The sequence below is a fragment of the Brachycentrus maculatus genome, unplaced genomic scaffold (genome assembly GCF_059751285.1).
Source record: "Brachycentrus maculatus isolate JH-2025_06_01 unplaced genomic scaffold, ASM5975128v1 h1tg000136l, whole genome shotgun sequence".
NCBI classification, from domain to species: Eukaryota; Metazoa; Arthropoda; class Insecta; order Trichoptera; family Brachycentridae; genus Brachycentrus; species Brachycentrus maculatus.
The window spans coordinates 591,275-606,443 of NW_028280889.1; the positions used below are offsets into that span (position 1 = coordinate 591,275).

The 15,169-nt window shown below is 34.0% G+C and overlaps 1 protein-coding gene across 1 annotated transcript in view; it reads right to left on the reverse strand.

The window, feature by feature from the left end:
- Nucleotides 1-15,169, reverse strand: part of LOC148309212 (uncharacterized) — a 128,974-nt gene that overhangs the window by 44,955 nt on the left and 68,850 nt on the right. The window contains exon 3 of the mRNA XM_088260464.1: nt 950-1,801. Within this exon, the coding sequence (XP_088116590.1) occupies nt 950-1,801 (852 nt within the window). The remainder of the gene's footprint in view (nt 1-949; nt 1,802-15,169) is intronic.

The window sequence follows — 15,169 nt, forward strand, 5'->3', positions numbered from 1 at the left end:
TACAGACATTGGCCAGAGTCAAGCCATCCAACTGTAGTTCTTGGCGAATGGACTCGTTCAAATGGTTGGATATGCGAACATATATTCAGTGTGATCACTTAAACCAGCCTATGACGGTCGTCAGCCCCGTAAATGCCCAGACTTCCATATTCTTTTTCATCTTTGATGAGATATCAAAAAATAATATGGAAATATTTATATTATTTTTTGACATCTCAATAAAGATGACGAAGAATATGGAAGTCTGGTCATTTACAGGGGTTACGACCGTCATAGGCTTGGTTGAGTGATCACGTTATGCACGTGTAATATTTTATTCTACCCATCATTGATAACAACACTACTCAAATTTTTGAAACTTCTAGATATACTGATCAAACTAGTAGCACACAGTTCACATTAGCCATTTATAGTGGAATTTTTATCTTTATTTGAAAATATTTTTAAATGGATGATATCCTCACAAAGTGACTGGACATCAAATCAAATAATGAATTTCATTAATTGATTCGGCAGTCACTTTGTGGTAAAATCTATCCATTTTTAATTAATGTTTTACATAGTAAGTACCACTATTTCTTAAAATCCACTGTGACACGTGTTCCGATGCATTCCGCATCATTTTCAAACACGGAATGCATCGAAACACGTGTCACAGTAGATTTTAAGAAATAGTGGTATTTACTGAGTAAAACATTAATTAAAAATCAAACAATGAAATTAATCTTAAAACGAAAATTTGAACGGTTGTGATAAAGTTTAGATGATTTTTTTACCTGTTAATGTTAGATTAATTTAAAATCAATTAAAAAACCTTCACCAGCTCATTTAAAAAATTTACTAACTCTCTTTTGACTCCATTTAGTGAAAAGGTATAATTTGAATAAGGTATGAGTTGAATGCTGAAAACAAGCAAATTATGACATAAAAACATGAGAAATTGGCTCACCTGTTAGTACGACAACGCAATCCGTTTGGTTGGGATAGTTGTCTGGATACCCTGGACTGTAGAAGGTCTGTTGGTCTGGCATTCCCTCCACGAACGGCTTGCAAGCTCCCATAATGGACTCCGGATCAGCCACCTCCCTCCTGAACCTCTTAATCATCTCCACTCGGGAGTTCACGAAGGCCACGGGCACCGGAGTCTCCGTGGTACTTCCATACACCACCAGGTCTTTGGTCTCACTCTCTCCCGACATCTTCCTGCGTTCACTCAGATCGTTCCTGATATCTTCCTCGTGCTTCAAACTCAGCTTGCCGTCGAGGTCATATATAACTTTTGACGTGACATCGACATTTGAAGTATTTTCGAACCTGTATCTAAGCCTAGCCACGTGCTTTTTCCAAACCCGTATGCTTCCCAGATCCCGCAGAGTTTCGTTAAAATTGCTACTTATATTTACAGCGTTTAATAATTTAAAATATGGATTATTTTCTTTGTCTAATAGATAATACGTCACCCCGCTTGGTAATTTTTTCCTAGCTATTCTAAAGTTATTTTTTCTTTTACTCTTTCTGTATTTGATATCTTGCTCTACCAGGGCGTTGTCTTGTTTCGACTCCTCTTTGATCTTTAAATATCTCTTCATGGACAGCTCTTCTAGTCTGGACCACAGGTTTTTGTGCTTCGTTTCTTGTCTGTGGTTTTGGGAGTTGTGCGTCGCTTGTGTTGGTCTCGCGATACCATCCTCGTGGGATGGTTTGACGAAAGTCACATCGATGATTGTCTCCTTAAGGTGATTATGCGGTATTTCGTTTGGTCCTTCGGTTGTGATAATTGTAAGAGCTGGCAGTGTGAGTTCTGAAACAAACAGAAAAGGATTCCATATTCAACTATAATACATATGTATATATATATTATTAAATTTACATACTAAATCCATTTTAAAAATAAATTTGTATCAAATCATACTTTAAACCTTCACTGTAACTAACATGTAATTATTATTATAATACAATACTTCAATTCATTCAATTTAAATTAAGTTAGCCTAAACTAGCTAACTAACCATCACGCCACGCCACTCTGTTTTGCAAACATTCTTCGCCTCTTCCAAGTTCATGCATCTCCTCATACATACCCGCCGATCGCTTCGATTGTTTGTGAACAAGTATTTAAACACACTCAAAATGTTGTAATGTCATTGTTACACCAGACGAGAGATATGATTTCTTTGCAAAGTTACGCAATTCGGACGTCACATTTACTGTCGTGAGTTGGAGTTACGCGATCTTTATTTTACGCAGATAAATAAGTGTTTTTGTCGAAATGGAACTGACGCATGACACGGGCATGTCTTGTTAACCCTTAAACGCCCAACACCACAAAGGAATGGCAGACGGTGATAGAAATAGAAATCAGTAAAAATAATAATAATAAATAAAACCCTTATCCGCACCCCAATGGTGCATAGGGCACTGCGTCATATAAACACAGTGTTATCTTGATGTTTACACATGAAGGAAAGGTGATCACCCCTCCGCTTCAGGTACCAGTCCAGGGTAATAATATTGAATAAATATTACAGTGAAAAAATCACTAATATTTATTTTACCCCCCCTGGGAATCGAACCCGGGACCTCCAGAACGGTAGCCGAGCGTGCTGACCATAAATCACTGAAATCACTAATAAATACCCCACTATAATCAGTAATAGGTGATAGAATTGGCATTGTTGAATAGGGGAAACTTTTTGCATATATTTTTTTATTTATTTATGAAATTTGGTTCCAAAATATTGTTTTAATAATTTTAATTAATTTTCTATACATTTCTTCTTTTAAAACCCTAAAATTAATAATGCAGTTTTATCCAATAAATAGACTAAGCTCTTGTGCTTGGAGAGGGACTAACACTTATTATTTATTGTTTTTGTTTGTTAGTAATATAATTTATTTTAATTATTTTTTTTTTTTATGAGTTTTTTTTTCATTCTTAGAATAACAGATAAACAGTTTATTTAATTTATTTTTAAGCATTTTTATGTCTTCAATTTTTTATATCTGTAGGAAGGTTATTGAAGTACTTGGTTCCCAAATATTTTGAGTTGTTTTGAAACTGTTTGGTATTGCATTTTGGTATTGTAAAGCATGTTGATATCTCGAAGATTAACTTTTCTTAAGAAAATCTAAAGATTGAAGTATTTTTCACCCTTAAATAGTTGGAAATTATTTTATTTTAAAAATGGTTTCTAAATTTGGGACTTTGAATATTATAAATTTGTTGCACAGGTTTTTTTTTATTTTTAAAATGACTTTAATTATTGTTCTCTGAATTGTTTTGATGGGGTTCATGGCGTTATTGTAATATAATAACGCCTTGAACCCAACAATACTTCATTGCATTCAAGGGTTTGAATGAATGAAATGAAAAAAACTATATATTTAGAATTTAAGATTGAAGAAACACACCCTTGAAGATTAAACACGCACAGCTTCCAAAACTAATCGGTATAGTAAAATAAACTCAAGTGGTAAAAAAACAAGCGTTTTTCTTTTACTATTTGTTTCATATCAAGCTGAGACACCTTTAAATAATATATTTTCTTTAAAAGAAACCTTTTTTTCATTGTCTTGTTCGCGCAGGGTTTGACACGCCACTCGGCCGCCGGTGGGTCAGCTAATGGAAGGGTATTTCGGCACAAAAGGCCCAGAGCTTTCCGCCCCTATTAGGGGAAGAAATAGGTAATAAAATAGCAACCTGAGAGAGTGCTCGGGGTAGCGACCCAATGACTGAAGAATAATATTTTATTAATAGAGGTCTCTCTCACTTAAGCGGAAAGATCTCAGGGTTACTCTTGAGGGTTAAAGCGATTGGAGCGAAGCACGCAAGAACATGTGTCATATCTTCTTCTTCTTCTTCATGAGCCCTCTGTCCTCCACTGCTGGATATAGGCCTCATATTTTCTTTCCATTTCCTCCAATCAGTTGCTGCTTGTAGCCAGTTTCTACTCCCCACAGCGACTATATCGTCGGACCACCTCTTTTGGGGTCTTCCGACACCTCTTTTGTTCTCCTTGGGTCTTAGAAGACTGTTTTGAATTCACATATACTGTATTTCTTCTTCTTCTTCATGAGCCCTGTGTCCTCCACTGCTGGATATAGGCCTCTTCCTTTCTTTCAATTTTCTCCGGTCGGTTGGTGCTTGCAGCTAGTTTCTACCCCCCACAGCGACTATGTCGTCGGACCATCTCTTTTGGGGTCTTCCGACAACTCTTTTGTTCTCCCTAGGCCTTAGATGGCTGTTTTGAATTCACAAATACTGTATTTCTTCTTCTTCTTCATGAGCCCTGTGACCTCTACTGCTGGATATAGGCCTCATCTTATCTTTCCATTTCCTCCAATCAGTTGCTGCTTGCAGCCAGTTTCTACCCCCCACAGCGACTATGTCGTCGGATTATCTCTTTTGGGGTCTTCCGACACTTATTTTTTTCTCCCTAGGCCTTAGATGGCTGTTGTAGGCTTTCAGCTTCATCTTTTTATACAAATGTACATATATATTTTAATCCTATCTAGCCAGTGACATGGTAACTCTTCATTGTTGCATTTCTTCTCCATGTTATAATGGATAAATTTAAACTTTGTAATAGATTTATATTATCCAATGACACTTCGTGATGGAATTGCATTTTTAATTTATTATTAGATTAAAACCAATATTTTTAGCTTTTCCACTTTTATATATAACATAACAATTTGTATAGCCTCTCACCAGTCTGATGATGTCGGTAACGACGAAACCCGGTCGCTGGTCAAATAAAAAAATGGAAAAGCTAAAAATATTGGTTTTAATCTAATAATAAAATAAAATAAAATAAATTAAACGTTGTGTTTCACTCTCTCTTACTGCTCGCCGATAGTGTTTGAAGGAGACGTGTATTGACTAGTGCTTACTACTTGTTATTTTATTTTTTTAATTATGATTTTATGTTATAAGACTATTTGTTACGAGACTTTTTGTTTCTCTATTAATGTATTCATTTGTGTATTTTTAATTTTCATATTAGATACTGTATATATGTATTATCTTAAAGGCTTCAGCCGTTCCATAAATAAATAAATAAATATGAAAGACACGAATTATTTAACTTTGTTTCGATTTAATATCTTGCTGAAATTATTTATTAAAAGAACAGATCTAAGTAGCTTATTTTTTTGATTTGTAACTCATATAATCTCTCATATTCTTCTTATTTGATACCTATTTCTAATAATGAGCCGCTTAGGCTCACAGAAATAGTATGAAATTGAAATATTTGTGTAAATAATAAAAACACAAATATTTCTCTTTTTAACTAACTAACCATCACGCCGCTTCCCCGCAGGGGTGGGCAGAGAGAATAGAACGCCACACCACTCTGTCTTGCAGACATTCCTCGCCTCTTCCACGTTCATGCATCTCCTCATACACACCCGCCGATTGTTTCCTCATACATATAGTATATCATGATAATATCCATGTTACATAAGGAAAAATAAAAAAAACACTTATACACTTAGGTATATATTTTGTATATCAAAAGCATTGTTAACTTTGTGGTATGGTAATATAACACACTTATATCATTAAAATGATACTATTTTCATAGTGTCCATGTTACAAAAGGAATACCCAATGAACACTTTTATCCATTTTTAATTTATGTTTTACTTAGTAAATACCACTATTTCTTAAAATCTACTGTGACACGTGTTTCGATGCATTCCGCATCATTTTCAAACACCGTATGTGAAGCTAATTCTAAATTTTAGAGTTGGGTCCTTGGGACGTTGAAGGTTGAAGAGGGGGTAGTAGCTGTTTCTTATTTTTATTTACTAATTTAATTTTTATTTTTTATTTTTATTTCTTATCAGAATCTTATTAAAATAAAAAATAAAAATTAAATTAATAAATAAAAAAAAGAAACAGCTACTACCCCCTCTTCAACCTTCCACGTCCCAAGCACCCAACTCTAAAATTTAGAATTAGCTTCACATACGGTGTTTGAAAATGATGCGGAATGCATCGAAACACGTGTCACAGTAGATTTTAAGAAATAGTGGTATTTACTAAGTAAAACATTAATTAAAAATGGATAGATTTTACCACAAAGTGACTGCCGAATCAATTAATGAAATTATAAAAAAAATTGTGGTGTAATTAGTGATGAAACACTTTTATCATTTTAACAAAAATATTGGAAATGATCCAGATTTGTGAAGTATATACACAAGGACACACTCAAAACGTTGTACGTGTCATTGTCTTTACCGAAATTTCGGAGGTCCCCTCAAATATCTCTTTTCCATTCTTAAATTTGCATAATTGACCGAATGGGCTTCTGCGAAACGAAGATGAGAATTTATCGGCCAAGTTTCTGTTCAAATGTGCCTATTTCCGCTGAATTTTCTTTCGTTTCCACTAAAATTCCTCCTCGTCCCACTAAATTTCCATTTCACCGTCTACATCCACTTCCTCTCTCTCAATTGAACCCACTTAAATTATTTCTCTGCGCCTGTTTATCAAATGGTTCCATTCCGCAGGAGACATTGATTGCTAAAAAATTGCTAGTATTACGCAACGGTGTGGAACTCTCCTCTTCATGGCCATCAAAATGTAATAGGGTTTTTTTGGTAACGAGGTATGGCCATTTTTAGGGCTATTTATTTTCGTTTTAAATTAATTAACTTTGTTTTCACCACTTTATTTTTATTTTTTTAAATTATTTATTTATTTATGATTCACAAAGAATAAAAAACATATTACAATAAATGAAATACAGTGCAACATTTTGAGTGTGTCCAAATACTTGTTCACAAAATCTGGATTATCTCCAATTACAGGAGTTATTTTCATATTATTTTTTTACATCTCACCAAAAGATGTCTCTAGTGAAGTTCTAGTGATTCAAGAACAAGGTTTCTAAATTGGTTCATGTATATAGAACTTCCAAGATTTTGAGTAGTGTGGTTGTCAATAATGGGTAGAATTGGTGAATGTTACGCGTGTGTAAAGTGATCACTTAAAACAGCCTATGACGGTCGTCAGCCCCGTAAATGCCCAGACTTCCATATTATTCTTCATCTTTGATGTGATGTCAAAAAATTATATGAAATACAGTGCAATACAAATTGTTTGAATGTTTTTCATCAATTAGATGGGAACACAACAAGCTTACAGAAACGATAAAGGTGCAGGTTAAACACATATAAACAGAATAGAAATTTGCTTGTAATTTTATCAATTCAATATAACCTACCGGTTTCGACAATATCTTGTCATCATCAGAGTTTATTTAAATCAAAAACTTTAAAAAACATTAAAATACTCTCACCAAAAACTTCCACACACTCCATAAAAATCCTAAATGTTTTTTTTTAATTGTAGGTTAAATTGTATTAATAAAAAAGTGGTGAAAAAATAGTTAATTAATTTTATAAAGATATTTTAAAATGTGCCACAAAGTATCTGCGAAAAACATTCAAGAAACTATTTATTTTCATTTTTTAATTTTTTTATTTGGTAAATACCACATTTTCTTAAATTCTATTGTGGCACGTGTTTCAATGCATTCCGCATCATTTTCAAACACCGTAAAACTTAGATTAACAAGTAAAACTTGATAGAAAATGAGTAGATTTTACTATTTCAACGATTTAAACTTTAAACAATTGATTTTCGTTAGACCTGAATGAAATTAGGTACGTAACTCTCTTTAACTAGTATTTACAGAAATATCACTTCTTGGCGTTTTTATTAATATTTATAATTTTTTACATTTTTATTGACCCTCAAAATAGATTTTTTATGTTTTTTTTTTTCAAAATATGTTTTTTTTAAAGCAATGTATGATACAAATATTGTCTATTTCTGTTAGGTGAGGACAGGTTTTTTTTCTTAGATTAAAAAACGCAATCGTCGATACACACTTTTGTCCATTTCAGTTAGATGAAGTTAAGTTTTCTTTTTGATTAAAAAAACGCGATCGACGATATACAATTTCTGTTTATTTGTATTAGGTGAGGATAACTTTTCTCTTTGATTAAAAAACGCAATCGACGATAACAATTTCTGTTTATTTCTATTAGGTGAGGATAGCTTTTTCTCTTTGATTAAAAAACGCAAAAGACGATATACAATTTCTGTTTATTTCTATTAGGTGAGGATAGATTTTTCTCTTTGATTAAAAAACGCAATTGACGATAACAATTTCTGTTTGTTTCTATTAGGTGAGGATAGCTTTTTCTCTTTGATTAAAAAACGCAATAGACGATGTACAATTTCTGTTTATTTCTATTAGGTGAGGATAGCTTTTTCTCTTTGATTAAAAAACGCAATCGTCGATACATAATTTCTGATTATTTCTGTTAGGTGAGGATAGCTTTTTCTCTTCGAGTGAAAAACACAATCGATGATACGCATTTTTATTAGATTTATGTTTTGGTGAAACTGCATTTTTTAGAATAAAATAACAACTTTGTAATTTTTTCCATATGAATGTTATTTGACCAGCATCCATCTGCAGACCAGTCTGATGATGTCGGTTACGACGAAACCCGGTTGCTGGTCAAATAAAATTAATGTGGAAAAAATTACAAATTCGTTATTTTATTCCGTATGCATTTTTTGTTTATTTTAGTTAGGTGAGGATAGGTTTTTCCCTTTGATTAAAAAACGCAATCGACGATACTCATTTTCTATTAAATTCAGTTAAGTGAGGATGGGTTTATCTCTTTGACTAAAAAACGCATCGGACAATATACATTTTTATGTATTTGATTTCAAGCCGTATCGTCAAGGCACGTGTATAACGGTATCCGCTCCATCGAGCCGTTGGTCGATAAAGCTCAATATAGCGTGCCTAATCTTGGCTTCGAGATAACATTTATTACAGGAGATGACGTCGCAAACAACAGTAATAATTCTGCTTCCTACAAAGGATAAAGATACGAATCGGAACAGGGTTATAGCGGAACAAGTTTTTATTAAATTACATTCCTACGTCTTATAAAAGAATGTAATTTAATGTCAGTCATTTGACTAATGTCAGAAAAATCTGAATGGGGAATAGATGTATCCGCAAATATGGGATACTTTTCTGAGGACGAAAATTTCAATAAAGCTATAAAGTGAATGCTGGTAACATAGTAAATTGTGCACTGAAATCAATTATAAACGTTTTTAACCTTAAATTAAACATTTTACAAGTCAAATTAGACGTTTTATGTTTTTTTTATAATTTTTTTATTTAAAAAAAAAAATAATAATTTAAAAAAGAAAAACGGTATTTCACACTAGAAATAACACTTTCCATTCCCCGCCATAACACATCATCCTTCAGTAATTCCTTCTCTGTCCAAGCGGCCAGACTATGGAATGAATTACATCTCCTTATAAAAAATGCACTTTCTCAAATAACTTTTAAGAAACGTCTGAGACATTACTATTTATCTTTAGAATCCTAATTGTCCATCAAATCTCCTCCCCTAGTTTTTCCCTCTACCTCGTTCCCTAAACTCCCTTTTATCTTTGCCTTTCTTATTATCATCACTTTGTAATTTACATTTTTCTAAACGTTCATGTATTATCTACCCTCTGATTGCTACAGCTATATATGGTATCAAACGTTTTGACCAATACGGTCTGTTTTTGGTTGGTTGGAAAGATATTCCTTTTCATAATAGCAATAAGTCCGCCAATATACTAATGTAATTTCTGTACATGAAGTTAAAATAAATGAATAAATATTACGTTGATAAATACGTATGTACTTGTAGGCTGGATGACTTGCATCAGTATAATCCAGCGCCGGGTTTGCTAATATATTCCAGGGTTCGGAAACGTCTCGATAAAGCATTCAGTTCTCCATAAGTGTTCCGGGAGAGCTATCTCCCCTGCAATAATCTGGAATTCGACGCATAAAGGCATTGTATCATAGAGGAGGGAGGACTATCGGAAACCTACCCCACTTTATATCATCCCCTCCGTATCAAATCTGACCCCTACCCACGTCCGACAGTGCATAGGGCATCGAAAGCTCTCCCTACAGCATTCCCAGATCTGATACAGAAGCATCTAGGTTTTGTGACAAACCTTCTCTTGCAAAGAAATTTTATTTAATGATCTCAGTTGCGTAACATGGTGCCGGGTTGTGGTCCCGTGGTTAGTGTCGCGGACTCTTAAGTCAGAGTTTCTCGGTTCGAACCCTCTCTACCACAATTTAAAACCTATTTCTAATAATGAGCCGCTTAGGCTCACAGTGTAAATAACAAAAACAAAATTAAACATTATTTTTATTCACAACATTTTGAGTGTGTCAAAATACCTGTTCACAAATCTGGATTATCTCCAATTATAAGAGTTATTTCTCATACTATTTTTTGACATTTTATTTTATTTTACCGACTCAGTCACGTAATTTTTATCACATCTCAACATAGATGAAGCAGATTGTGGAAGTCTTTGCGTTTACAGGGCTTACTACCGTCATAGGATTGGATGTTGTGCATTACCCAGACCTCCATTTTCTTCTTCATCTATGTTAAGATATTAGTATCTTCAAACCCTTATCTGCACCTGATGGTGCATAGGGCACTGTATCATATAAACGCAGTGTTATCTTGATCGTTCACATATGAAGGAAAGGTGATTAGGCCTCCGCTTCAGGTACCAGTCCAGGGTTATATTGAATTATACTTATGGGTGAAAAAATCACTTATATTTTACCCCCCCTTGGAATCGAACCTGGGAAGCGTGCTAACCATTAATTAAACTACGAAGGCCGACTCAAAATACATAGGTATAAATAACATTTATGTGTATAAAATAAAACAACTTTGTTTTAACCAGTTTTTATTGGAACTTTATCCAACTGGTTTCGACAAGAACCTTAATGCACAATAAAAACAACTTAGGAGTTTTTTAAATCACATTTCTAAATCATATTTTTTTAAAGTATTTTCATATGGTGTACGGAGTGCGTGGAAGTTATTGGTAAGGGAAGGGTAATTAACTATGAGTATTTCAATGTTTTATAATTTAGTACATAAACCTGATGATGACGAGGTTCTTGTCGAAACCGGTTGGATAAAGTGTACCAATAAAAAGTGGTTAGAACAAAGTTGTTTTATTTTATAAAGTTTATAAAATGTGCCACAAAGTATCTGCGTAAAACATTCAAGAAGCATTTATTTTTGAAGAGATGGTCGATTACCACCCTCAGATATTAACTTAGGCATTTGATGTCAGTCGGCCAACATTTAGGCATACTTCAATATGATCCATACGGAATTTTCGCGAAATATATATATGAATCACCAAAGAATTTGGAACAATGTTTGGTTTTCATCATTCTAAGAACGATTTCGTATATTTGCGTACATCAATCACACCATCGGAATTCATAACATCACCGTTAGACAATGCAGTCACGGCGTTTAAGTGTTTCCGCTTCCAAGTAAGGGTATTTACAGGGCTTACGGTTAAAGTGATCACTTTATACACTTGAAAAGAATCACAAACATGTATTATATTGCTCTTTTTGACATCTCAATATAGAAGAAGAAAAAATCCATTAAAGTCGGGGAATTTACAAGACCTTACGACCGTCACAGGCTTGGTTAAGTGATCACTTTAAACACGTATAACATTAGAGACATGTATTTGTTAGATGAAAAGTAGTTTTTTATTGAGCAGAAACTCTTTTATTAGTTTGTGAAGTCCGAATCCTGGATTACAATCACACACATGAGAAACGCCAGACAATATCATTTTCATTTTTATCATTTTAGCTTATAATTTGACCAGAGAATTTATTTACAATATTTTAAACGTGTCCAAATACTATATATAGTATTTGGACACACTCGAAACGTATAACATTAAACAACTATAACCTAACTAAGAGTATTTCAATGTTTTAGAATTAGTACATAAACCCTGATCACGACAAGGTTCTGACTAATTAATACTGTATTAATCAGTCTTGATAAAGAAGCGGTTAACTTCGATACCGGTAGACATTATAATTAAGTTATAATCAAATATTTATGGTGATTTTAAAACACACAAAAGACTGACATGTCATAAAAGATGAAGAAGAATATGGAAGTCTGGGCATTTACGGGGCTGACGACCGTCATAAGCTGCTTTAAGTGATCACATTACACACGTGTAACATTCACCAATTCTACCCATTATTGACAACCACACTACTCCAATTCTTGGAAGTTCTATATGTATGAACCAATTCAGAAACATTGTTATTGAATAACTAGAACTTCACTAGAGACATCTATCGGTGAGATGAAAAGAAGCTTTTTATGGAGCAGAAACTCTTATATCGGTATGTGAGGTCCGAATCCTGGATTATAATCACTTACATTTAACATACATTATATTATGCATATAATCACATACATATCTAATGATTCAACAACAGTGTTTCTGAATTGGTTCAAATATAAAGAACTTCCAAGAATTGCAGTAGTGTGGTTGTCAATAATGGGTTGAATTGGTGAATGTTACACGTGTGTAAAGTGATCACTTAAAGCAGCCTATGACGGTCGTCAGCCCCGTAAATGCCCAGACTTTTCTTCATATATTATACCCATATTCTTCTTCATCTTTGATGAGATGTCAAAAAAAATGTAACTTTGTTTTAAAATCACAATAAATATGTAACTTTAACTAAATTATAATGTCTACCGGTTTCGAAGCTAACCGCTTCTTTATCAAGACTGCTTAATACAGTATTAATTAGTCAGAACCTGTCATGATCAGGGTTTATGTACTAATTCTAAAACATTGAAATACTCATAATTAGGTTATAGTTGATTAATGTTATACGTTTTGTCCCAATACTATACATAGTATTTGGAAAATACTAGGTATAGTAATTAAATGTAAAAGTAACATTTCATTATAAAATGGAAAATCACAATGTTAGTGCTTCAAATATGAATTATAAGTATTTTCTCGTTTGAAACGTCCTAAAATCATTTGACTAATATCCGGACGGGATTTGCGGTTGATAATTTCGTATCTGGCTAAAGGAATTATTACCGATGCGAATGGATTGGTCTGGGTCTAAATTTATGTCGCACGATAATGTGACCTTGGCACTGTGCCAACTCAAATCATAGTCGGTCGTTCAGACGCAAAATAAAACAAAAGTGTTATCACAGAAAATAAAACAAGCAAACGGCGATATTGGTGACTTTTGAACGACGTCATAGGGTTCTGGAGTCACAGGTGGATGCCCGCAGGGTGCAACTTTTTGTACAGATCCATGTGCATTTGTCTTCTTTCTTCTTTATCCATGGTCGCTCCCTAGGTGGAGATTACGGCCAACACGAGAGGTCTGCAAGACTCTGTCACGCACCATCTCTTTGGCTTACGCAGTCAGTTCCCGAAGGAGTACTGACTTTGTATAGTCGTTGAATGGTCGTCAGTGGTCCTTCCGGGGCGATTAAGGAACACCAGGATAAGAGAAATATGCGAGATGGAAGATGTCGTTGGGTGGGGAAGGCAACGAAGGAGACAATGGTATGCTCATGTGAGGAGAATGGAACCATTCAGACTCCCCCACATCGCACTGTACGGCCAACCCCAATCTGTCTTTGAACACAATATTTGCCTCTTTCACATTCGTTCATCTTATTTATACAAGCCATGTGTATGAGTTCCAAAAATTTAAGTGGTGTGTTTGTCAATCTCGGGTAAAATGATGTACGTTACGCGTGTATAAAGTGATCACTGAAACCAGATTATGAAAGGTCATTAACCTTGTCATCACCCAGACTTCTATGTTTTTATTCATTTTTATCAATATTTAACACTAATATTCAAATCGTTTAATGCCAAATCAGTGAGTAAAGGTACATATGTAATAAAATACCTAGGTACCTACCTATACATTTTATTAAGTACTTACATATAGTACCTACATAAAACAGATCTACCACCAGATGTCGCATGCGTCGCACTGAATAAAACAAAAGACGTCAGATAGAAAAAAAATATAATATTCTGAACTGTCAGAATCAGATAGATAGATAGAAAAATATTATAAAGATAAATTAGAAATAAACTTTTATTATAAACTTTAATTACAAAGCAACACATTGTTTATTTTATTATTATACACCCACTTTACATATTATTTACACCCAATTTACAAAAGAAAATTATTACCTCGTTATACATACAAGTAAAATTGAACATTATATTGTATTTAAAGTAGTACCCTTGATTCAAATTAATATTTTAAATCATCTTAACCGAAAACTTTTATTCATATCGCGCGGACAGACTATGACAGCGCGCTAAGCAGGCTTGCCAACTTGACGACTAACGCACTCGCTAGTCTTAAGAATAAAAGATGTCGGCAGGTATTCTCACTGGGCTATATGATTATAAAGTGCTTATGTCCGCCTCCGTAGTGTAATGGTCAGCACGCTCGGCTACCGTTCTGGAGGTCCCGGGTTCGATTCCGAGGGGGGGTCAAAAAAATATAAGTGATTTTTTCACTGTAACATTTATTCAATATTATCCTGGACTGGTACCTGAAGCGGAGGGCTGATCACCTTTCCTTCATGTGTAAACGGTCAAGATAACTCTGCGTTTATATGACGCAGTGCCCTATGCACCATTGGGGTGCGGATAAGGGTTTACTATTATTTTATTTATTTTTATGTGAATAGTTTTTCATTTAATTTTTTAAATACAACGTAACGTCCAATGTAATTTGTAAGGCGTCCAATTTGGTTTGTCAAAAGTCCAATTTGAGGTGAAAAACCATTTAATAAAACAAAATTACTATTTTGTTAACGAAATTCTACCTGTTAGTGTAGCAAACTTCAGAAGGTGCTATTCAAAAGTTGTATTCATAATTAGCAAAGTTTTTATTACCGTTTCATGAAATACATTTCAGGAATTTTCAGTCATAACTTTCCACATTCGCTCGCCGAAACTAAGCACAATAAAGTATGGAAAAGCTCAACTAATGGAATTTTAAGTGTTGATTTTAAGCTAACGTCTCGCAATTACACGGAGCTTTAATATGATTGATGTTTGAACTTAAAGCTCTATGAGAACGGAAAGACTTCCTGCTGGATATAGTCGTATACCCGTCATCTCTAACTTTTGAGTCATTTCCCATTCTTCTTCTTCTTCTTCTTCTTCTCCGTC